Source organism: Centroberyx affinis, unplaced genomic scaffold, assembly GCF_046629955.1.
Source record: "Centroberyx affinis isolate AG114_WGS23_722 - 3 ecotype Tasmania unplaced genomic scaffold, CSIRO-AGI_Caff_v1 ptg000946l_1, whole genome shotgun sequence".
Classification (NCBI taxonomy): Eukaryota; Metazoa; Chordata; class Actinopteri; order Beryciformes; family Berycidae; genus Centroberyx; species Centroberyx affinis.
The window spans coordinates 485,274-509,533 of NW_027279520.1; the positions used below are offsets into that span (position 1 = coordinate 485,274).

The window sequence follows — 24,260 nt, forward strand, 5'->3', positions numbered from 1 at the left end:
ATGGGGAAACCTGTCCTGATAGGATAGTTGTAATGTTTCATGCAGTATGTATACAGACAAAAGTATACAACTTGTCTGTTAAAAGAATAGGCTGATTCTCGTTCCTTCTGTCTCTCTCTCTCTCTCTGTCAATCTCTCCTTCTCTCTCCCTATCTCATCTACACAACCACCCACCCACCCACCCATAGACCTCATTCTGTCGACTCAGTCAGCACCACTAACCCTTGAATGTGTACAAGTTAAACAATGCTTCTATTTAACTGTTTTCTTATTTGCTTTGGGCAAGAAAGTGTGAGAAAAGCAAATGTCAGAAAATACATTAAGCTGGTTCTGTCTGGATGAGGCTGTGCTGTTCCTTCCTTCTCCTCAACAGCCCATGCATTTTGGGGATTTAGGTGTTTGTTTGAGTGTGTGTATGAGAGAGAGAGAGAGAGAGAGAGAGAGAGAGAGAGAGAGAGAGAGAGAGAGAGAGAGAGAGAGAGAGAGACAGACAAACAAGAGACAGAGAGAGAATTAACTAAATCAATTTAGAGGTACAAAAACTGTGATGAAACTGCATGTGAATGTAAAAAGAGAGATATAAATTGTTAAGTGACTTGATGAATTCAAAGGCAATTTGATTAAATAACTGGTGACATCACATTTTCACTACAAAATTGGCATTTAATGTTTCATGTGTGCAGCGTCAGGGTTGTTTATTGTTCAGCGCGAGGAATTTTTGTTACTTCCGCCAGTTTATCGTTTAACGTGAGTATTTTTTGTTACATCCGCTCTCGTACCTAAATGTCAGTCAAAAACTGCGGCTACTGACGAACTTCCTAGACGAGCCTGTTGTAGACGGGAGCAGTCGAGAGGGGAGCAATTTGCAGAGCTGCAGTGAGAGTGGCTTTGATTGACATTTAGGCATGACAGCCAAAGTAACAAAAATTACTCGCACTAAATGATGAACAACCTGAATGGGAATTTTGTGGTGCAAGTGAAGAATGAAAGGAAATTTTGAAATGATGAGTTATTTAATCAAATCACTTTTGAATTTATTGCGTCACTTAACAAAATTTCAGTCCCTTTTTAAATTCACAAGCAATTTCATCACAGTTTTTCGATTCACATTCGTCCATACACCTCTACATTTATCATTTAATTTTTGTACCTTTCATTCCTCATGAAAAAATAACAAACTACTGACAGCTAATTTCCCTATTTATAGGATGTGAATGTGCTGGGCAATGGGAGACTGAGTACAGCTATAAATCACAGTGCAGTGAATGAATATTGCTCACATTTCACAGTTGCTGACATTTCATTTTAAAATTTTATGAAACTACCGGCCATATAATAAAACACACTAACAACTTTTATTGCTCAAAGGTCAGTTTTCCTACGTTGGATAATAGTTGCCTACAATCACTAAACTCAATTTGCATGCTAAAGAGTGAATGATCTACTGTGGACACATGGATGATTTTGGTGCCTATATTCTCATTACTTAGTGTAACGGGTTAGTTGACCAACAATTTCCACAAAACTTATAGTGTATTCCTTTAAGGAGCCAGTTGCCGCTCTGCTGATGCCTTCCATCAGCAGCATCACCCTTGGGCTCAGTTTTTCAAAACGTATCTGATATTTCTTTTTTGATCATTTAGATTGGGATTTGGATTCTACTTTTAATGAAGCTTAAATGTTGTTTCTGCTTTTTTTTTTTTCAAAACTCAAAAGGCAGAGATCAGGATTGTTTTGATGCCAAATATCAGGATCATCTTGATCCCACTGGAAGGGTGGATTCAGGGTGGATTTAGAGACATGAAAGGCATTATATATAACCATGAAATTATTATGTAACTTGTCAGGATGGGATAATGGAGCCATGAATATATTTAAAAAATAGTATTAAATGTTTACATTTACTTAAATGAGCAAAACCTTCAAAACATGCTCTTGTCAACCTTTAAGGTGTTGTTTTTTATTAAGGATCCGTGTGAGTTAATGAATGCAAACAGTTTGCAGAGAAATGGCAGAAATGGTAGAAAAAAAATGTTTGAATTATTTTTTCTATTAAATGAGAAATTTGTTTTTAAGTTTTTCTCATGCCATGTGTACTTGTGCAGATAAGTGAATACTAGTAACATGCAAACTTTAATGAATAATAGTAACATGCATCTTGCAATCATCTAGTTTTTCTGGCCTGCATGTAACATTTGTCCAACAGAAAATGAGACAGAGCTCTATTTAAAGACTGCAAATCTGGATTCTGTCATCTTGATCTTGTGGTTTCTGGATCAGAATGATCTTATCTGATTTTTCTTGAAAAACTGACTCAAAATTAGCAACGTCAGTCTGATCCTGGATTGTAAAAAAAGGGGATTACAAACTCTGTATAACTGTGATCCAGATTAAACATTTTGGAAGTGGACACTGTAATGTATGTAGCCCTTGGAGAAAGGTAATGTATATACGTATATTAATGGGAGGCACACACACACACACACACACACACACACACACACACACACACACACACACACACACACACACACACTCACACTACTAATATTTGAGTTTCTCTATTCCACACACAACAAAATACAGTCCACTCCCACTGTTTTCTCTCATTTCTTTCTCTTTTGTTCTCCTGCCTTCCTCAAACACTTTCCTCCTCCCCAGCATTGTAACCTCCTCTTTCCTCCGTCTCTCTCTCTCCAACTTTAAAGTACGCCCCGTGGGAAAGGTTGGATATCGACAAGAAAAGTAGAAGAGAAGAATTCATCCTTTCCTTTCCTTCTGTGAAGGTGCTGTAGCTGTCTGCCGCCATCCATTAGAGACCATTAGTACCGATAGAACTGACTGTGTTCGCATTGCATGGTGTTGTCGGCATCAAAGAGCGATTGATTTGTATTCAGCAGTAAACGGTTAATGCGCGTGCATCCACTTTGCTTGTTTAGTACACAGGGCTTACATTGTGTGTGTGTGTGTGTGTGTGTGTGTGTGTGTGTGTGTGAGTGAGGGGAGAGAGAGAGAGAGAGAGAGAGAGAGAGATGCCTGTTTCGTGGACCTGATTGCCTTATTCTCACCAGAACTAACACAGATTACCTTGGCAGGTGAACATTTTATAAGTTTTAAAAGCAGATGCCGTCTGACATTCAGAAACCCAGTGAAGGGGGGAATATTGCTCAGCTGAATACTAGTGCTGATGACGACCGGCCCAAATGAGCCGAACATGTTGAGGCGCACACTGAAACACAACTTTGCATATAGTGCATCCATGAACGGTAAGATGTCAGGCAGTAACTGGCCATTCCACCAAAGTCATAAGATTCAGATTCAGATAGGGATATAACAGAGGCAGAAAGTGCCAGCTATTTCTTTTAAAATAACTGAGGAAGAGGTAAAGAAAGATACCCCTTTGAGAAGAGAAAGCGAGACAGATAGATGTAGAGAGACAAGGTCAAAGATGTCTTGTTTCCTTGAAATGAGAACTGACTTTCATCTTCTCAGGGAAGGCAGTCAGTTGACCAGTTCTGAGTTCTGACTGAAACTCCCTGTACTGCGTTTGCTATGGTGTTTATCATTTGCAGCTTACATTCACGTTTATAATCTTTTATCCATGTAGAATACATACATATACATACAATTATCACACAGTGGATGAAAGAGGTTTTTGTCTAACAACCACAAATCTATGGCTGCATATGTAGCAGTTATCCAAGGCCACTGTCTCCCACCATGAAGAGCAGTAGGTGAGTAAACAGGGTGTGTGTGTGTGTGTGTGTGTGGAAAATAATTACATTTGTACATTAGAGGGGTGTTTATTGTATAGGCATACAGAGTGCATGCATAAGCAAACAGTCATGACTTTAAACTCACTCACTTTAAGCCTATTATGTTTGCACATTTCCCTTCCTTCCTTTATTTTCCTCTCCTCTCCTCTTCTCCCCCCTGCCCTGTCCTCCCCCCCCCCCCCCCACACACACTCCTCCCTTCCCCTCCCTTCATCTATCCAGGGACAGTATGTATTCGTATAGAGCCCTGGCAGGTGTTTGCTCATTCAAGTGACACAGTTTTATAATGAGAAAAGTGCAAATTTTAGAATATACATTCAGCTGCCTGTGTCTGGATGTGACTGTTCTCTTTTCCTTGTCAACAGCCCATCTGGGGACTTGAGTTTGAGTTTGCGTGTGTGTGTGTGTGTGTGTGTGTGTGTGTGTGTGCGTGCGTGTGCATGTGTGTGCATGTGTGTGTGTATGTGTGTGTGTGTGTGTGAGCAAGAGAAAGAGAGAGAGAGGGAGAGAGAGAAACAGAGAGAGAGAGAGCGAGAGAGAGAGTACAATGTTTATTGAAGTGCATAATGTATATTCTGTATCTCAGCCATTCCTCAACCTCCATTACCTGTTACACCTTTCCGAGGCACACCACCTTTTTAAAATGTGCCACACTCCATACAGTAATTGGCTTGCTGAGATTCTTCCTGTGACAGAAATGATTTTCTTTCATCAGTTTCTACCTGCCATGCTGAGTTCAGTGGGACACCTCCACCAGCCCCACTTCATTAAGTCCTTCTGAGAAGCAGGTCGGTGGGGAGACAGCCCTCGCCTATACACCCTATTGTATTTTGCCGAGGGATACATTTTTCCCCTCCAGCTCGAGAAGAGAAAAGCGAGCACCTCGGTCTATAAGGAGGCACCTATTCTTTCTAGGGTATCCGTTCAAGCTATTCTTTAAAAAAAAAGGCGGTGTAAAAAAGCTCTGTAAGGGAAACGGACAGTGTTTGGAACGACACCTCTTCTTTTTAATGATGTTAAAAAAAGGCTGTATTATCGCAATCGCAATCAATTCTTGGCATTACACTTTTTTATAAAATAGGCTTCTTTTTTCCCCTCAACTCTGCTGCTCCAGAACTTTCTCACTGAGGAGAGAAACATGTGATTTTGCCACTCAGTATGTGCTAATTATTCCCCTTCTTCTGGTCTCTGGATTGTGTACACCTAGCAAGTGATAAGTGGCTGACTTCACTTATAATGGCAGTAATAATTGAATCTACTGCTCCATTGAACAAAGTAGAGTCTCATTTTCCCACTTTGCTGTTTCAGAGGAAATGGAGCTGACATTTGTGTGACAGCTGTTTCTCTGAATACACAGAATCAATGACAACACATCTCTCCCTTTAATTAGAACAAGCTGCCTCCACCTCTAAGTAACTGTATAAAGTTTTTTTTGTGTTTTTTGTTTTTTTTCTTACAAAGGCTGAATATTTTATGAGACACAGACATGCACAAGGTCAAAGAAAAAGTTTGGCTTTGTCCTTCAGAGGTGATAAGAGGGTCTGAAAGCTCTCATAAAATGCCTCCTTAATTCCTCTCCTTTATCCCACCAAGGCCTACATTCCCTTTCCTTTCCCTCCTTTTCTTCCTCTCATGTTTTATGGCCCTTGTCTTTGAGAGAGGGGACTTGTTAGGGATCTTTGGAGATTTACAGTCAAGTTTTTTTCTATCAGAGAGAACACCGTACCAATCTTCAGGCCGATATGAAAGGATGTTTCACAGAGGCAGTCTTCCAGGAAATAAAAAAAGACACAGCTGTCTCAAAGTTTAACTTCCCCACTAAGATTGAGTTTTTTGAGAGAAAGTTCAGCTATCTGTTTAATACAAAGTCTGTCAGGCATTTCTTATTTTGATATTTACTTTGGAAAACTTTTAAAAGCCTATCCCCTAAATTGCTCAGGCACAGATACTCTGAATGCATCAAAGCTTTCATGGCTGCATATTGGGGAGGTGGAATACTTGACATTCCACATGCACACACGCATATGTGCGCTTGCAAGCATGCACACACACACACACATGCACACACACATGCACACACACACACACACACACACACACACGTGCGCACATACACGCCCACACACACACACAAACACCCAGCAAATTGATTCAGACAGCTGAATATTTGACATCTGAGGACCTGAATAGTTTCATATTCAGCAGTTTGGGGGCCCAAAAAGGACCAGTTGGCCCTTAGCTGTTCACCCATAACACTAATCTTAATGTTTAAACAGATTCAATCAATCCACAGATGGCATGGTATGAGCAGAGATGGGTACAGCAGGTATGCACCTTGGCAGCATCGTGACATCGACATCGCAAGTATAGATCAAAATGCCAGAGAGAGATATATTTGGTGTATACATAATACATAATCGTGGTGAAATAATGCACCAATGCATAGATGTGCTGCTGTGCTCAGGTGAGTCCAGACCTTAGGCAAGGCTGAGTCAAGACCAAGACCAGAACTTATCAAGTCTGAGTCAAGACTAAGACTTTCAGGGAGCGACACTGAGTCAAGACCAAGACCAGAACAATGCAAGTCCAATTTAAGATCATGACTGTATAGTTGGTAATTGTGTTGTGTCTGCCATCGAGCGAGGGCTCAACATTTACATCAGTTTCTCTGCTAATATTTCATAACAAAAAACAAACATTATTTTGACATTTTAGTAAAATACAATATCATAGAGATACTACATGACACTTTATTGCTCCTAACTTTACCAGTCTAATTAGTCATTATTTCTTTGCCAAATTCTCACATCAGCCACGGTCGGGGAAATTATAATACAGTATAATAACCTGTATGCAAGAATATTGATGTAAATTAAGTGAATCATGCACTAGGCAATGTAGTGGTTATGTTGAAATATGCTGAAATATCCATTTGAAAATAATTTCTCTACATAAGAAATAGATGCAGCGACTGCTATTAACTTTCACCACTGCTTTTGTTTACTTACGGCTATTCTGCCATTGCTGTCACATCAGTTGCGTTTTGGATAATGTCATAATGTATTCAGCTCTACCAATCATGTGGCCACATACAGGAGAATATGATACTCATAGATAAACCAAGATCCTGCCAGAGTGTGTAAGTTTGGCCCTGGAAAGCAGAGGAGGCAAACATGGAGAGAAGAGAGGGGGATGAAGGGAGTGAAAGGGATAAGGGAAGAAGAGGCAAATACAGATATGGGGAATGGAAAAGAAATGAGATGAAAAAGGGCCTAGCATATTAAACAGTGTTGAATAAATGATTTACATGTCATACTCCAGCCAGCGCTCACACACGATGGCCAGAGTCCACTAAATGGACCTGTGAATTTAGAATGGAAAGTAATTACACATAGGTCCCTTCTAGTGTGGGAATAAGGAATAAATTGTAATTATGCCTCATTTCAAAATTTCTCCATCGCAGGAAAAAAAAAGCTATTAACAAGTGCTGAATTACATGAAACCTAAAGAGCAATTTGTAAAGAGATATTACCCTCCTTTGAATCTTATAAAAGAGAGAATCCCTCTCGCCCAGTGCTCATCTCTCTCTCGCCTGCCAAGCACGGCTTAAGTCCCTCAGTGGTAAGTGATGGAAAGGACAAAATTGGCTACTTTTGGGACAATGACTCATTTGAAATTCAAACAACTCTTCACAGCCATCGGGACACCTTTGAGAGGAAAGGGAGACAAGAGGAGCCTCTTTCATCTGACTAAATGTCTTAGAGGTGAGCCTCAGCCTTGACATCAAACAACAATAACACCAAGACCCGCACCACTCAAAGGCCTGTAATGGAGTCAGCTGCTACAGTTGTCTTTGAAAAAGCAATATGTTTATGCTAATGCTCTGTGGCTGGCTTTAATAGAGGATGCTCTGTAAGTGACTCTCTTTATGAACTCGCAGGAGAGAGACAACAAAACACACATACACAGAACACACACAAATACGTTAACAATTAACACATACACAAATACGTTAACAATCGAGATGAATAATGCTGATGAATGAGACAATGGACAGTATTTCTACCAGAGATTTCTTAGGCAGTTACCTACATATAGTTGGTATAATAATCATCCTATCACTTATGATTAGGGTTGCAAAGGGGTGGAAAATTTCCAGTAAATTTCCGGAAAGTTTCCGGTAAATTTCCATGGGAAGTTAAGCTGGGGAATTTTGGAAATATTCCAAATTGGAAACTTTCCATGGGAATTATGGGAATTTATGGGAATTTATGGGAATTAATGGGAATTTATGGGAATTAACTGGGAATTGAGGGTAATTTAATGGAAAGGTATCATATCCAAGCATAAATATTTGTTTTGTTATAAGCAGACATCCATCCAAAATAATACAATTAAAACAGATTTATTTGTAAGTAGAACTTTATCAAGTGTTAAATATTTTATTGAACAATCAATTCTTTCATTGAAGAACAAAAACATGAATGTTGAGTTGCATGTAGGGGGCGTGGTCTCAATAGCCCTGCAGTAAGCAGTGTGCTATGTGTGCATGTGATTGAGGAATAGCATAGATATTCAACTGTACTTGCATGATATCTGGTTGTTTTAGTCAGGATTATGCTAAAATATATTTTTATATTTTCCCCAACTATATTTAAGTTCCCTATTAAGAGAATACCTTCAATTTTGTAAATTCCTGGTTTATTCCCGTTTATTCCCATAAATTCCCGTTAATTCCCATAAATTCCCGTTAATTCCCATGGAAAGTTTCCAACTTTGAAAATTCCCGGAATTTTGCAACCCTACTTATGATATAAGTGAACATTTTAGGTGTGCTTCTTGCTAGGTAGACTGCAATACAACAGGCTCGTTCTTTCCTGCTGGAAGAGACATTTTCTGCAGACATTTCACATGGTGATAACTGCACTCCTGCATTCACCCTAAATTAAAAAAATATGTGGGGAGTGGTACATTTCTCTATTGACTTCCATTGCAAAGTTGTACAGGAAAACTCACTGAAATTTTACCATCTATATGTTCACATATAGTGAAATAAGTGAACCATGTTCCATATTGTGATTACAGGTTCTGGTTGAGTCAAACCCGTGCCTTCAAATCCCACTAAACTGCACTGAAGGAACCTGGTCTCAGATTTATTATCAAGAATGACAAAATTCAAACAATTCTGGAAGGAAAACATTGTTCAAAATCCCCAAAGTGCAATCTAAAGATAATAAAGTCTGTATAAGAAATGTTTGCCAAATGTTATGTGCCAATTGATGAAAAGTGGAGTACGTGGGGTTTACAAAAGAATTTCTTGGTTATTTGAAGTTTGTAAGTTCACCTAAATTTCCTTCCTGCTTTGACTGAATACGATACTTTGCACAGAACAAAAAGAAAAAATCTTTTTCAACTAACTGCAGCAGAGCAAAGTGTGCAAAAAGGCAAAAAGTTAGCAGGTTGGGGTTGTATTTTTGAGCAACTGTATGCTTGCCCTAATCCCCACCCCTTCCTCCTTCTCCCTGCAGGCAGCAGGGGAAATTAATCTGAAACCTACTGTGCTCAAAGGTGTCTGCAGCTGAGACATCTTTCCTTTCTCACACTGCCAGTGGCACTTTGGAAACACTCACCATCTCAGTGCTCCCATCAGCATGTGCATCTGAATTTGCCACATTCAGCAAGACATCTCCCAAAGCACGCACGCACACACACACTCACACACACACACACACACACACACACACACACACGTACACACACAAGCAAACAAACACATGACACATCAAAACAACACAATGCTAACCCAAAACAACACAATTCTGGGGTCCCGCTAGTCTCCTTTTGCTTTTCTGATGGTAATAAGAGAGTCCTTGGCTGCTTTTTCATTTCCAATCTCGGGCTCTGCACTGGAAATGCCATGAAATAGACCCCCAAGCCTGACCCCTGGAGTGATGTGGAATAACCTGCAGAGAACACCAACTGTTGAATTTGATGTTCAGTGCAGCTCTTTACTGCTGGTCTTTCTGAAAACGGTAGGTAGGTGAAAAAGTGAATAGAAGTGAAACGCTTTGCACACGCCTGCATTCACTAATGCATACAAACATATAGCCACACACACACACACACACACACACACACACACACACACACAGGCGAACAAGGCAGCCCACTGGGCAGAAGGATAATGGAAGAAGACTGTGTAAATCCCATATGTGCTTAATCCAGACACTTACAAGAGAGTGTGATTCATACTCTATTACACTCGACTAATACAGCTGAGAGAGGCAGAGGGCACAATAATTTCAGCAGGCATGAACCAACAAAATAACAGCCATGAATCCTCTTTATGGAGACTTTAAAGAAGAGGGTGGGAAAGGTCAGGAATAAACCCTTTATGCTGATTAGCCATTAAAACATTGGTCTGTATGTCGGTGTGTGTGTATTGTGTGTGTGTGAGTGTGTGTTGTGTGTGTACTTCGCTGCGTCCACGAGTGTGTGCAAAGATAACAAGGGTTTGCTTCCTTTTAATAGAAGACATTTCATTGTGGGACTGTGCTGGTCTCCAGTTTATATACTGTATATTATACAGAGCTTGGAGTGTTTTCTGCAGATCGCATTATTCCCAGGCTGTTTTCTCCCCGGATATGGGACGGCTGGCTGCTTCTCTATAATCCTGTTGATGAATATCTTCCAGCGCAACACAGTTATGGCACTGATTAAAAGTCCCATATTATAGGAACCCATTTTTGTCTCCATTTATATACTATATGATCAAAGATGTTTAATACATTGTTAAAATTTAACTTTGAATAGTTTCAATTAAAGTTATTGCATTTTCAAAAGTACACAGTTTTTTTACAGGCAGTTTCAGACTCTAGTAAACGCATCACAACTGGACTTGGTCTTGATTGGCTCCCCCTGAAATCCTTCCCATCAGGCCAGTTTGCAGCAGCTGAACTGGAAAGCCTCCACTCAGCTTTACCTCATTTGAACTAGTGAAGCTGCTGTTTGTCGGCCAATCAGGGTCCAGTATTGAGACTGTTCTGCCTATCAAATTCATTCAGTTTAACTAATTAAATACAACTTTTAAACTACATGTCTTTGCTAAACATTATGAAGGGCATTAGTCTCATCCTGAGCTGGATTTTCTATATTCTCTACGTATGATTGTTGAACATTGATGCAAAATGACACCAAAACGATGTTTACTGTCGATGATTTAGACTGTTGAACATTTTTCTGCTATCAGACTCCACTGTAGCTGTGCTGGAAATATCTCAATGTGATGTTACATCTTCTACATCCGCGGCAATGAGAAAATACACCACCAAACAACAACATGGGCCCAGAAATGCAAGGTAAATTGCAAATAGGTTTTTAACAGTGTTCAAGTGCTTTAGGGTGGATTTTTCCTGTGAACACCAGCACAAGACAGCTCACACCACTGTGAAGTATTCATGCTTTACCAAGCAGCACAAAATGACAACCTGTTAGAGGCTCTCTGATTATTTTCAACCACTGTAATGCACTGGCAGCATCGCTCATTGAGCAGTAGCCTTGAATGTTTATTTTTCCACATATATTTGCTGTGTATGTGCTCAAGGAGAAAGCCATTGCATCAAAACAGTTTTTCGATCAACCGCTTCTTGCCGCATGGGATGCAGTCCAGATTTCCTGCAAGGTTTTACATTGATCAGGTCCAGATTCGACATGAAGGTAAATACAAATGAATGGCAGCTACATCTCGGTGGTTTGGACAAATCTTTGGACTACTCCCAGCAGATTCTTCACTGCAGTGTCTCACTCTCTATTACGAAGTATCCAAATAAATATAAAATTCTGAAAGTGAATGGACCTCCCACTCCTTTTTTTACAATAAAAGATTCAAAACCCCCAAATGATTCATGACAGCTGGTGTTCACCGCTTATTAGCCTGTTCTAGACTAAACAGGGCACAAGGCAGAAACAGAGCTTCCACATACAGACTAATCTATTCTTGCTACCAACTGTTCTCCTTAGCGGAGGGGTATGGCTTGTGTGTGTGTGTGTGTGTGTGTGTGTGTGTATGTGCATTTGTGTATGTGGAAAGGTTGACAGAGAAAGTAAGCAAGTAAATAATAACAACCATATATGTACCTGCCCCTGTTCCCATCCCCAGAGGACAGGTTTTAAACACTCTATGAATAAAGGCTTCGGTGTGTGTTATCTGTCTGTCTCTGTGCACTGTGCATATGCACTTTACTGCGTAAATGGAACAGTTACAGGATAACACACACACACAGACATGAAATGTGGGACAGGTGCTATGACGCTGCAGAGGCAGCAGCTCGTACAAGTGACACACACACAGGGATATGAGGGGGAGACGATTTAAGACGCACATTACTGTTCCTATACTACACTACTCATGCAGAGGAATAGAAAGCAGCTCAAAACACCTATTCGCTCTCCCTTCTCAACTTCAAACCTGAAAAGTTGCATTTGTTTGTGTCTCAGCGGAAATTGCGCCTCACAGCCAACACATACCTAACATAGGTGACATTTTCTAAGGCTGCATCTGTTGTGTGAACACAGGTGTCACTCTGTCTGTCTCCAACTCACCCTTCTTGTCCCCGAAGAAGAGGGTCTGCTGTGCCGGGTTTGACCACTGGAGGGAGGTGTTGTCATTGTACTCCACACGGCAGGTCATGTTCGCCGTCCCGCCCTCTGTCACGGTCACATTCTGGACCAGAGGGTGCTGACCGCTGATGCCTGCCACAAAACACACAAGAGAGAGAGGATATGAGTGTGCATCAGGACAGAGAGAGAGAGAGGGGGATAGAAAGAGAGAGACAGAGACAGAGACAGAGAAAGAGAGAGACAGACAGAGTGAGGTAGATGATAGAATTTTGATTGATCGTTTGATTGATTTGTTAGTTGGTTGCTTGGTTGATTGAATTTATGTAATAAATTAAAATGCAATATAACAATGAGCATACAAAATTAAAGCGATCAAGGTAACACAAAAAGGCATGTGACTTATTTCCATTTTGGTTCATGACGATTTCTCTAAAAAAATCATGTTAAGAAAACTGCTGTTCTGTCGTCGGAGGAGCAAATCGGCTCCACACACTGCAGGGCTGAGGAGAAAGCTGGTTTATGTCTCTGGGAAAGCTAAACAGCCTAATTACCGAGCAAATGTTTAGTCAGGATGGCCAGTCACTACTGTGTGCTAAATTGGACCCTAACATAGAACACACAGGGGGCATTTAGCCCGCGGTACCAACCCTGAAACCTCAGCTACACAGGGAAGACCAATTAAAAACCATTCTCCATGGACGTGTGTGCATGTGTGGATGTTTGTGTGTGTGTGATGCCTGCATCCAACGAGAAAAATAGGAAGATGAATGACGTTATACAGGACTGTGCGACCTCCAAACCAAGTACAGCTAGTTTTCAGCACCATGGATAGGTCACTTTTGCAACCGCTTTTGTCAATAGCTGGCTGCCATTTTTCAGAACCATGGACAGCTCACACTGGTCTTTCCACCTCCTCTGTGTGTGTGTGTGTGTGTGTGTGTGTAAGGCTGAGGGAGCAAGCGAGCAAGTAAATAATAATAACCATAAATCTATCCCTGTCCCCATCCCCAGAGGACAGGTTTTAAAGACTGTGTGAATAAAGGCTTAGGTAAGACAGATTATTCATCCCCAGCTAACTCTCCCGTCTTCCCTATAAGCTTAAACCGCCATCCCCGCTGGAAAGGATCATAAAAAAACAAACATATAAAAGCAAAGAGAGAAATGAAGAGTATTTAGAAATAAAGAATATTTAAATGGCCCATCTTCCATTCCTGTACGATTCTGTTTGATCCCATTCCACCCAAGAGCTGCTCTAAATGTATTAAATCACGTTCCCCATGTAATTATCACCGGACAATTTTGTGGTTTCCTTCCAATAGCTAATGATTGCGCTAAGATAAACTGATCCTGGAACAGGATGCAGGGTGAGGTGAGGCCAACCCCATCATTGATGGACCTGGAGTGAAGGACGTGCTGAGAGAAGAGAAGATGAGGTGAAGGAGGAGAGGAGAGGTAGAGAGAGGTAAGTCAAGGAGCACGGGTCATTTCCAGTGTTGATTAAGGCCTCCTGAGGTTAATCATGCGTGTGAGAGATAGAGGGGGAAGGGGAGGGAAACGGAGGAAAAATGGATCTGAGCTATGGGAGGCGAGAAATATGTTTTATTCATGGAAGTTTTGCATGAGGCATGATCTGCCAACGATTTACCGTTCTCCCGCGCCTGCTCCTCGCTCTCTTTATTACTTCCTCTCTTTAAATCACTTATTTTTCTCATTTTTCTCGCTCACACAGTTAGGCTACACGCAGCCCCTGTGTGATAGATTTTATTTCTTTTGTGCTGACCACAATGGGAAGTTAATGGTTAACTGCAGGACAGAATGGTCACACTGATGATTTTCATGAGTCAAGTGCGGCACAATATGACACAATCCTAGTGTATAATTTAGGTTCATTATTGTAGTGGATGCGTCACTTTGCAAAATGTCAATGTGAATGGAGACACTCTAGCGACATGCTAGTCACTCTATTGTCAACTTTGTAATCATCAGTGATTTAAAAATAATCTGCTAGCTTGTTCTCCAAATGATCTGCCTTTGACAAACAAGAAAACATGGGAAATTAAATTTAAATGATTTGATGCCAAGAGCAGAATGCTACACTTGCCTCCAGTGATGATGGGAGCCTCCAAAATGTATTTTATCTATTACAATTTCCCTTGAACACTAAAAAAAAACAAGAATATCATTATATGGCATTTGAACTGAACTGAAAAATAAAAAGATGAAATAAATGGAAAGCTTGTCTACAGGACTTAAGAAAATGCTGTAAATGGTCAGTGTGGCAAGTGTACACTTTCTGATGCAACACACTATAGATGTGTTTTGACATACATTTCTGTTGAGTGTTTGGATTTCTAGATAGTGGAAGACATGGGAAAACAGCAAGCTGAAATTGAGTTGACTGAGTAGGTGCTGCAGAGAGAATCTATAATGCCACTGGAAGGATTTCCTCACAACACTCAATTGCTTATTCTACTTATTCAATACTCCATACATTATAGGCATCACTCAATGACCCTGCTTTTTCCATATTCTCTTTGCCTTGTTGTCCTTCCCCTTCCTTTACTTTAATGTCCTGTGCTGACCCCTCATGTCCTGTCCTGTCCTGTCCTGTCCTCTCCTTTCCTGCCCTGTCCTCTCCTCTCCTCTCCTCTCCTTTCCTGTCCTGTCCTCTCCTCTCTTCTCCCCTCCTTTGGTACCAGTGACTACACAAGGTTACAATAGTCTAGGGATCTCTGTGCCTAAGCCTTGCCTCAGTGTCTGGTGCTACACGTCCAGAGGGACTGAAAGGGCCAAAGGGGCCACAGTGATGGTTATATTAGAACAGTGCAGCGCTCTGTGTGCTTAATTGGCCAGTGGAGTAGGTCCTTCCATTCTTCCCTCTGGCCACCCAGACCTGATTGAAATGTATCTCCTGAGGGAAGCAGGCAGCTGTTCTCTCCTGATTTCCATGTCTAAAATTAGCTCCTTACCTCACTTCTCCTCCTTTTCTCTGTTCTTGCGCTATCCTCTCCAGTCCGTATCCATTCCATTCACTTCCCTCCTTTCTTTTCTTCTCTCTCTGTCTCTTTTCCTCCTACATTTGATCCCTGAAGGGTGGCGTTTTTATCACTTGCTTTGTCTCTCATTTCCATGTTTCCTGTGTCTCTCAATGCTCCCTAGTCTTTCAAATTTATCTTGATCCCCCCTTCTTTCTTGTGCTTCAACTTCTCTATCTCTCATGGAGAGCGGGGTCAGTTTAATTGCCCTCCACTTTGACTGACATGCCAGGGCTAAGCCAGGTCAACAACTTCCCATGCATCTGCATGGCATTATGAAGTAATGACATAATGAAATTAGTTTTGCTGTATATTTAGCTTGAGCTGGATAATACATATGTGACCATAAAGCCATTTAAATGGCACGTATAGAGCAATGCAAGACCTGATTTGAAGTGATGAGCTAACTGCAGCAACACTGTTTGACAAAGCAAGGATAAAGTGAAATGGTGACTATTGCAATGCGAGTTACAGCTGCTTTACAGTGACATCTCACTCGCAGAAAAATTAGCAAATCATTATGTATTTCCCCTAGAGACACAGAACCAGAGCTCATTCACATACTTTACCCTCCTGTCCACACAGCTGTCTCCCTGGATGAGCTGAATCTTAAGTATGAGTGGGACCTCTCACCGCCCCTCCATCCCCCGTCCCCCCTGTGGATCTACATATGCACAAGGTTGGCCGCGGAGCTTCCCACATTCTTCTGGGTATAAGAAGTGCAATCCTGCTGGGCAGATGTGCCTCCCTCCACACACTGTACAGCATCAAATAAACTGGCGAAACATTCTATTATTTCTCAAAAGACCAAACTATTACTAATCCAAAGGTTTATACCCGTGCTCCCTGTAGAGCTATTCACAGCACACACATGCGCACACACATACAGTATCTCTCGCCAAAGCAAACTCCTGGACAAATAGTACTGATAAGAGTATCCAGGATGCTTCCGGTCTGCTCTCTGACATGACCTTTACAGCGAGAGCAGCTGAGTCTACTAACCTTTCTTACTTAGGCATTCAAGAAGCGGAGAGAGAGAGAGAAATGCAGACAGACAGACGGACAGCCTGGAGCTACTGACCTTTATACCAGGACTGGAGCTCAACTGAGCTGTGGCGCTACGCTGTATGGCTAGGAATACTGAGGGTTATAAAACGGATAGACCCCGTCTTCAGCTCTGATTGGCTGAGTCACCTTTGAAGCCACTGTAACATACCCGACAAATGCACACCTGTGACTGCATCACTGGAAATTTAAATAGAAATGCATGTACTGAAAATCACCAGTCACACCTGAACTACAACTACATTACTTGGTAGAAGAATAACATTTAATAATTATTAATTATTACTGATTAAAGATAAAATACTTATTGAACGTTTGTGTTTTTTTATGATAATGGTGTGTTAATGCCAAGGATGTGCATTACAGTGATTTTAAAACAGCTAAGAGGCATTGTTGGGCAAAACACAAAGTGAAGCTTTGTCTTAGCTGTTCTGAAGTCACTGTAAAGCTTGACCTCGACTGGCTTATTGCTTAAATTGCCTCCTACTCAGGGGGTCAGGAATGACACACAGGAGATTGCATGGGACATGGCAGCTTGGCCATGTCCAGCTAGTGTCTGTAAAGTTACACAGGTGGCTACACAGCTGGATACACAGCTGGATACTCAAGCCTCTCAGACTGACTGATTCTGAGAGTGCGGGGCAGCAGGGTGGCCTAGTGATTGGAGAGACCGACCAAGGTCACAGGTTCGATCCTCACAACAGCCAATATGCATTCATCAGCCAGCCATGTATCCTGTCATAGTGTCCTTGAGCAAGAAACTGATCCCAGTTCAGTCGTTTTCAGCTGGATAAGAGCATCAGCTAAATGCCCAAAATACAAATGTAAAAAACAGAATTGTAAGTGTTCGCCAGACAGAGTTTTTTCTGGGTAAGAAACAGTTCAAGCTGATAAAAAAAATGTTGTTACAGATTTTGTTATTGTTTTTTTTTTTGCAAAAAAGCCTAACACACATCAGAGAAGTATATCATCACTCCCTGCCCTCTCTCCTGGACTCCTCACCCACTGTGACAACTATCTCACTAGCTTCCTTTTTCCCATATACACACAATTTTGTTTCTTTCTCTTTCACTATGGCCTTTTTTGCACCTTCCATTAACATGCATCTCATATCCACATTGCATCCAGGTATAATGTATCCAGATTTCATAACATTTACACCTCACCTTACAACCTTCCCTTGCAGAAATGAAAAACATAACGACAACAAAACAATAAACAATAGAAATACAAAACTATCAGTCTTTTTAAACAAGAAGGCAATGGGGGGGGGGCTGTGTGTTTGTGTGAGTGTGTGTGTGTATGTGTGTGTGAGAGAGAGTGTGCTTGTATTTGCGCATGCACATGAGTGTGTGTGTGTGTGTGTGTGTGTGTATGTGTTAATGCGTGTGCGCATTCGTGATCCAAACAGATTTACTGTTTTGACAGTGAACGGTTTCCTGCTGCGAACAAATTGAATGCAACCCCTGCAGAGAGTGGAGTTACCTTTGTATTCAGCACTGGGATACAAACACCTCAGGACAGTCATTTCTGATCTGGAGATATGAAATTAATTATCCTGCACCAGACAGGCCGGGTATGGCAGAGCTGTTGTCATTTACATAATTAGACTGGGCAGCTGTTGGTGCTGCCATCACAAACTTGACGTCCAAATCAACCCCTGGTGCCAGATCAACAAAATATCTCCTGTTTCTCCGGGGTGCTATCAAGTGTTGTTGTTTAAATGTGATATGTAGCGACAGAGAGACGTAGATGTGGAAACAACCACAAAGGGGAGGGTAGGGAAGGGGTAGGGAAGTGTTTTCTGGTGTGTGTTTGCGCCGGGGGAGGATGTGGGTGTGTGCCGTTTCCAGTGGCATCTGGGGTGTGAATGGTGTTGACAGAATTGTTCAGGTAGTGACAGAACATCCTGGAAGAATGTCTCCCATGATAGCACCTCCATGTGCGCACACAGCACTATAGAACACACACACACACACACACACACGCACACACACACACACGCGCAACCACATATTCTCTCTGACAGTCCATTCATTTTCTTTAAACCAAGACAACTTTTTTAATAAATTGGTCAAGTTCAAACACGGCACAGATGAACTTTTGGGTGGCGTTGCCTTTCAGCAGCCAATCACATTTTAGCATTGCAATATATCATGCCTATTGCTGCAATGCTGTAGCTAGCAGTTAGCTCTAAATCTGAATACAGACTCACTCTCTACTGAATTCAGGGATGCTCAACCAAGGAGGACACATAACAGATATGGGAAAAACCTACATGTCAACATTTACACAGTATAAACCCACACAGTAATTTCAATTTGGTGACCAGACTCACTTCCAGACACCAATATTCTTTGCCCAGTATTCCTGCCCTTGATTCAGCCACATCCATTTAAAGGGCAAATATATGAACCTCTGCCCATTCTCTGCGTGTAAGCTGCTTGAGTTCAAGCTCACTCCGTCCAGAGTGGCCAGGGATCTCACTATCCTTTCTGAGCCAAGGGCAGGCATTTCATGGTTTTATGACAGAGGTAAACCTGGCCCTCATAAATACTTCACACACTGGCAAAAGCAGGGAGAAGGAGCTGAGAGCAAGAGGTGAGCTAGGTAAGGACAGAAGCAGATATTTTGACAGAAAAGTGAAAGCAAGGTAGGAGGGAAGGGAGTAAGAAACTGAGATAAGTGCAAAAACAAAAGAGCAAGATCTCAAACACTTCATTCTTTCCAAAGAGAACCTGTTTCTCTCACATATCTCGTTCTCTGAGTTGTTATGCAGCTGTGTGGGAAACAGGCTCTGAAATTACACTGCCCAGACATGAAGGCATCTGATTTATGTACATGTCTTAACGGTGTTTAAATGTGTTTCGCTATGTGTTTGTGTTTGGATGCATGCGTCTAAGTGCTTCTGTGTGTATGTGTGTGTGTGTGTGTGTGTGGATACTGCACAGGTATGCAGCTGCAGAGTGTTACTAGTGAAAAGCGCTGGAGAATGAGCAGGGCACTATAAATTTTAACATTATTTTCAGTTAAGTCTTTTTAGAAATAATAAAAGCAGAGTCTTCTCTTTATTCACTGCTGCAAGGACACAGAAGACAGGGATCTGGCTATGCAATTTTGGCCTCAAATATTCCTCTCCAGTCCCCTTTCAAATATAAGGCCAAGAAATGGCAAAACAATGTTAGCATTCAGACACATGTTTGCAGAAATTGCCCAATAGGTTTTGTAAATTAAATGTCATAACAGAATAAAGTCAGGGAAATCAGACTTATTTCGGCCATTGAAATTCTCAAATTCTCTCAAATAGATGTGGAGGAGAATGTGCTTGACTTCTGCTTCTTTTTCTCTCAGGAAGCAATTCACTTCTTATGCTTTCATATGGGGAGAGAGAGGGATGATAGCAGGCTAGGGTGGCATTCATGAGGGAAATCAGACTAATCATTGCTGCCACCAAAACTCCCAAAGTCCCAAAATCAACATGACACAGTGTGATTTTCTAATGTTTGGTGATGTGTTGACAGATACAGTTAATTTAAGAGTGATCTGGGGAAATGCTTTTCCCCCGGGGGGATCTGGGAGATTCGGAGGACAGAAAGTGCTGGTTTTAAAAGACGGCTCTTATCATTTGGCTCGTGTGACAGACTAACTTTGCTGTGACGTTCTTTTACCACAACTTACAGTCGGGGCCCACAGTGTCAGGGTTGACACTGAAGATCTCGTCTCAAAGCTAAGCTCAGACTGGTCTAAACCAGCATGAGCACGCTGAATATATCATCTCCGGTGTGACTACCAAAGTTGATGAAACTAGGGATTGTGTTTTTAAATAGCATGCTACCCGTTTCACACCTTTTACTCCACCAATTATAGAAAATATGGTGTAAAATATAGGATAATTGCTATTTCTTTTATCTGTCTGAAACATTATATTCCATAAATATCAGACACTCAGCTACAGGAAATTAACCCATGATTTAAGGATTCGTGCTGCGCAGCGCAAAGCAGTACAATTGACCTCAGATAACATGCATACTGCAGATTCAGATTCAGAACAATTTAAAGGGGCCCAGAAACTGTGCGTGCATGTGTGTCTGCGTGCCCCCACGTGAGCGCACACACACACACACACACACTGTACAGGTGCTATACATGTGTGTGTGTTATGCTTAATGAGGTGCTTTTTCATGCTCATTTGCATGGCTGACAGGAATGCCATTATGTCGTCACATTTTCTAAAAATAGCCCCGGCTCCATCTTCCACCGGCACAAAATGTGTAGGACAGGAAAATTAATCTTAGTTGCTGTATAATGGGCTCTAGTCGGATGAGCGCTATATATGCTTTTGCAAATGAGCACATACATGCAAGGCACCCTCACTCTGTCCCTCAGTCATTCAGTCACACACACACACACACACACACACACACACACAGATTGATGAGCTGGCACCATTAGGTGGACTGAGCCTTTATCTGCCCGCTGATCAGCATGAATCTTATCTGGCTTGTGTATGTGTTCCTGCCAATAGCCTCATTATAGGGGTGAGAGAGGCAAGCGGGAGACATGTGCTTGACTCTGATCTACGCAGCCTCTGTTTGCCCATTAAGGGTGCAATGGATTTCCTTTATTGTCACACGACGGCAGAAAGGGATGATGGCAGGGTGGGGTGGCCTTTGAGAGAGGATGGGTCACCAGTGAATGAGACAGAGATATTATGCGTGTATTGAAAGAGTGGAATCACATGGAGCTGGATTTAGGTGCAGCAAGAGCGGGTTCAAATTATATAGAGACACATTAAGAAGCAGCAAGTGTATGGAGGAAAAGGATAAAATGGAGTTCCGAGTTTGGCAAGCGTAGGGAGAAAAATGTATACTGGTGTTGATGCTGTTGCCATTGCTGCTGCTGCTGCTGATGATGATGATGATAGTGATGATGATGGTCATGATTATGATGATGATGGTAATGATGATGAGGAGGAGTAGGAAAAGGAGGAGGAGTACAAAGATAATATAAATTGCTAAGTAAGGAGATAATGAGGAGATAGACAGACAAAGATCGGCACAGATATTTTGATGCTGTATAACAATTCTTCTATGTTGTGTTTGTGTGTGAGAGACAAAAAGAGATGGGGAAAGAGAAATAAGTAGTAGCTGTAGCCCCAAACACAATCCACTATTCATCAATATTAAGTACAAGTCATGGGCGATAATGCTGTTTGTTTTAGAAAAATGACACTTATCCACATGATGGAAAAGGGAAAAGACTCCTCTCCATGTGCTTACCATTAATAATTCCTTTAATAACATTTGCTTCTTTGGTATGCTTCTTTGATTTGATGACTATTGTGTCATTTGGCTTATCATCACATCTCTGCTCAGGCAGTGTCTGTATTCAAGTCCTATGCTTCTTAGTCATTAGCCAATGATGGTAGCAGATGCTTAACAGATGAAAATTATAGTCCTGTTCGGCTAAATCCTCAGTTTTGAGAAGCGTATCTGCTGTAGCATACGGCTGAATGAAATCAGGTTATCTCCTCTCAAAGAAACACTCTGCCTCTCCTCTCTGTCTCTCTCTGATCTGTAATCTGTTCTCGCTGCCATGTTGCAGGCACAGTGGATTGATGCAAAAGATTTTGATCATTGTAGTTTACTGCCACCGTTTCTGTGCTTGGCGATGCTAAAGGGGAATATCACACAATTAAATACTTTGCTTATTATTCTCATGACCTAGAACTGTCCCCTTCAGTATTTGTGAACCTGAATAATTCACAACCAAAGACCGTATCTATGAATCCTGACATCCAAATGAGTTTTATATTGTGGGAGTGCTATCTTTGCCAAACCAGAAAAGGTGTTCTGATCCCAAGCAAACCATTCTGTCACAGTCACCTTGTCCACTGTTTGCTATTCACTCTTTACATCACTGGCATCACAGATTAAGGGGCTATGGGTAAGTGAATAGTAAACAGCATGTGTTCACTAAAACACACTGAACAAAAACATAATAACTTATTTAAAAGCTAAATTGAAAGCTGACACTGCCTTAACATACAACTACAATAATGATGACTGTTCACTAGAAACTGAACAAATACAGTACAGCCAAACAAACTAAAACATTACTCTTTTGTTTAAAATGAAAAAGCCATTCTTTTTCAGTTTTTGAAGGTATCTGAGTATCTGAGTCAGAGGTACAGCAGCGAAACACAGCCACAACTCACCTCGCACTTTGCCTTTTGAAGCCATCACTGGAATCCCCAAGGCAGACAGGAGGGGTAGGATGGACAGCAAGAGAGGAAGAGGTGGAGAACGGAGAGGGAAAAGGACAAAGAAAGAGGACAGAACAAGTGATTAGATCACTGCAGGCAGGACAGCGTGCCAGTGTCTGATGCATATCTGCTGTAACGGCATCGTCTTTATCTTCATTGTCAATCACCCTGCATGAGCGCTGCTGATCTTTCCGCTCTGCACGGGAATGTCCTGATTTAGCTCATCAACAAATTGAGACCTTATAGTATGGCACCTTTTAATTAGCCATGTCACATTATCTGGATCTTGCGAGGAAACCGTTTGCTTCCTAACGAGCTTGCAAGACCCATATGGATATGGGCGTAGCTATATCATGCTGTTGATTAGTGTATGCCGTGCTTCATTTGATTCCTGGTGGAAATTACATGCTTTATGAACATTTTACAGTAGATGAACAATTTTATAGCTGATGTCTCCATGGCTCTCGTTTTATGTGGACATAAGTAAATGATTTGTCTGTGTTTCAGTGTGTGTTCGTGTGTGTGTGCATGAGGATTTATGCATGCACGCACACCCTGGCGCAGCATCATATTAGCTTGTGACTGACAGCACCGTAATCAGCTTGGTGTAGCAGAGACACGACCATCGTCAGGCAGGGAATATGCCATGATATCAGAGGATTCAATGAACAGCGTGGTGAAAACCTTACAGGCCCGTTCTCCACCATATATAAAAACAAGGAGAACCAGAAAACAAGAGACCTAACCAACAACACAGGCATCACCTCAGAGACATCCTGCTGGTGAAAACACAAAGGACAGAGAAATAAACAGCATAGATTGTCTGTTGGTGTGTGTGTGTGCGAGCATGTCTGTGTATTTGCGTGTGTATCCCGAGGGAATGACTCTTACGCTTCACACACACTGCTTTGCCAAATTGATGGATCTATTGGAATGCCTCCAGTGAGCCTGAAAACCTGTGCAGCTCTAAGAGACAGCGCCTGAAAAAGAATGAGAGAGGAAGAACAAATAGAGAATCTAACCGCAGGTGGCGAGTCTGCAGGTTATGAAAAGTATTGTGCTTTCTTTTCGATTACAAGCCCGAGTTTATAATTCACTTCCAGTTGCGCACAACAGATATAGAATTTGTCATTATGGCTGATCGATATACTGTAAATCGATTTAAACTGAGTACAATGAAGTGGGCAGAAACTGAGCCTGAAGCCTCAACTACAGATACAAACCAACCCCTGGACTCTTCCACCTCTCTTTCAACACTCATATACATAGTTTTTTATTTATATTTGAGTGTCTGTCAAACCCTCACTGCCGATCTCCTCTGGCTGACTGGGCTGATTTTTGTACTATTTCACTGTGTCCCAAAGTGAGTGGCATAGACAGATAGATATTGACACAGAGAGAGAGAGCGAGAGAGAGAGAGAGAGAGAGAGAGAGAGAAAGAGAGAGAGAGAGAGAGAGAGAGAGAGAGAGAGAGAGAGAGACGCTTTCTGATAATTTACT

General features: G+C 41.6%; 1 protein-coding gene across 1 annotated transcript in view; it reads right to left on the reverse strand.

Moving 5' to 3' along the window:
- The window catches only part of cadm2a (cell adhesion molecule 2a), a 225,509-nt gene that overhangs the window by 41,354 nt on the left and 159,895 nt on the right, over positions 1 to 24,260 (reverse strand). Inside the window, exon 2 of the mRNA XM_071521951.1 lies at positions 12,378 to 12,527. Within this exon, the coding sequence (XP_071378052.1) occupies positions 12,378 to 12,527 (150 nt within the window). The remainder of the gene's footprint in view (positions 1 to 12,377; positions 12,528 to 24,260) is intronic.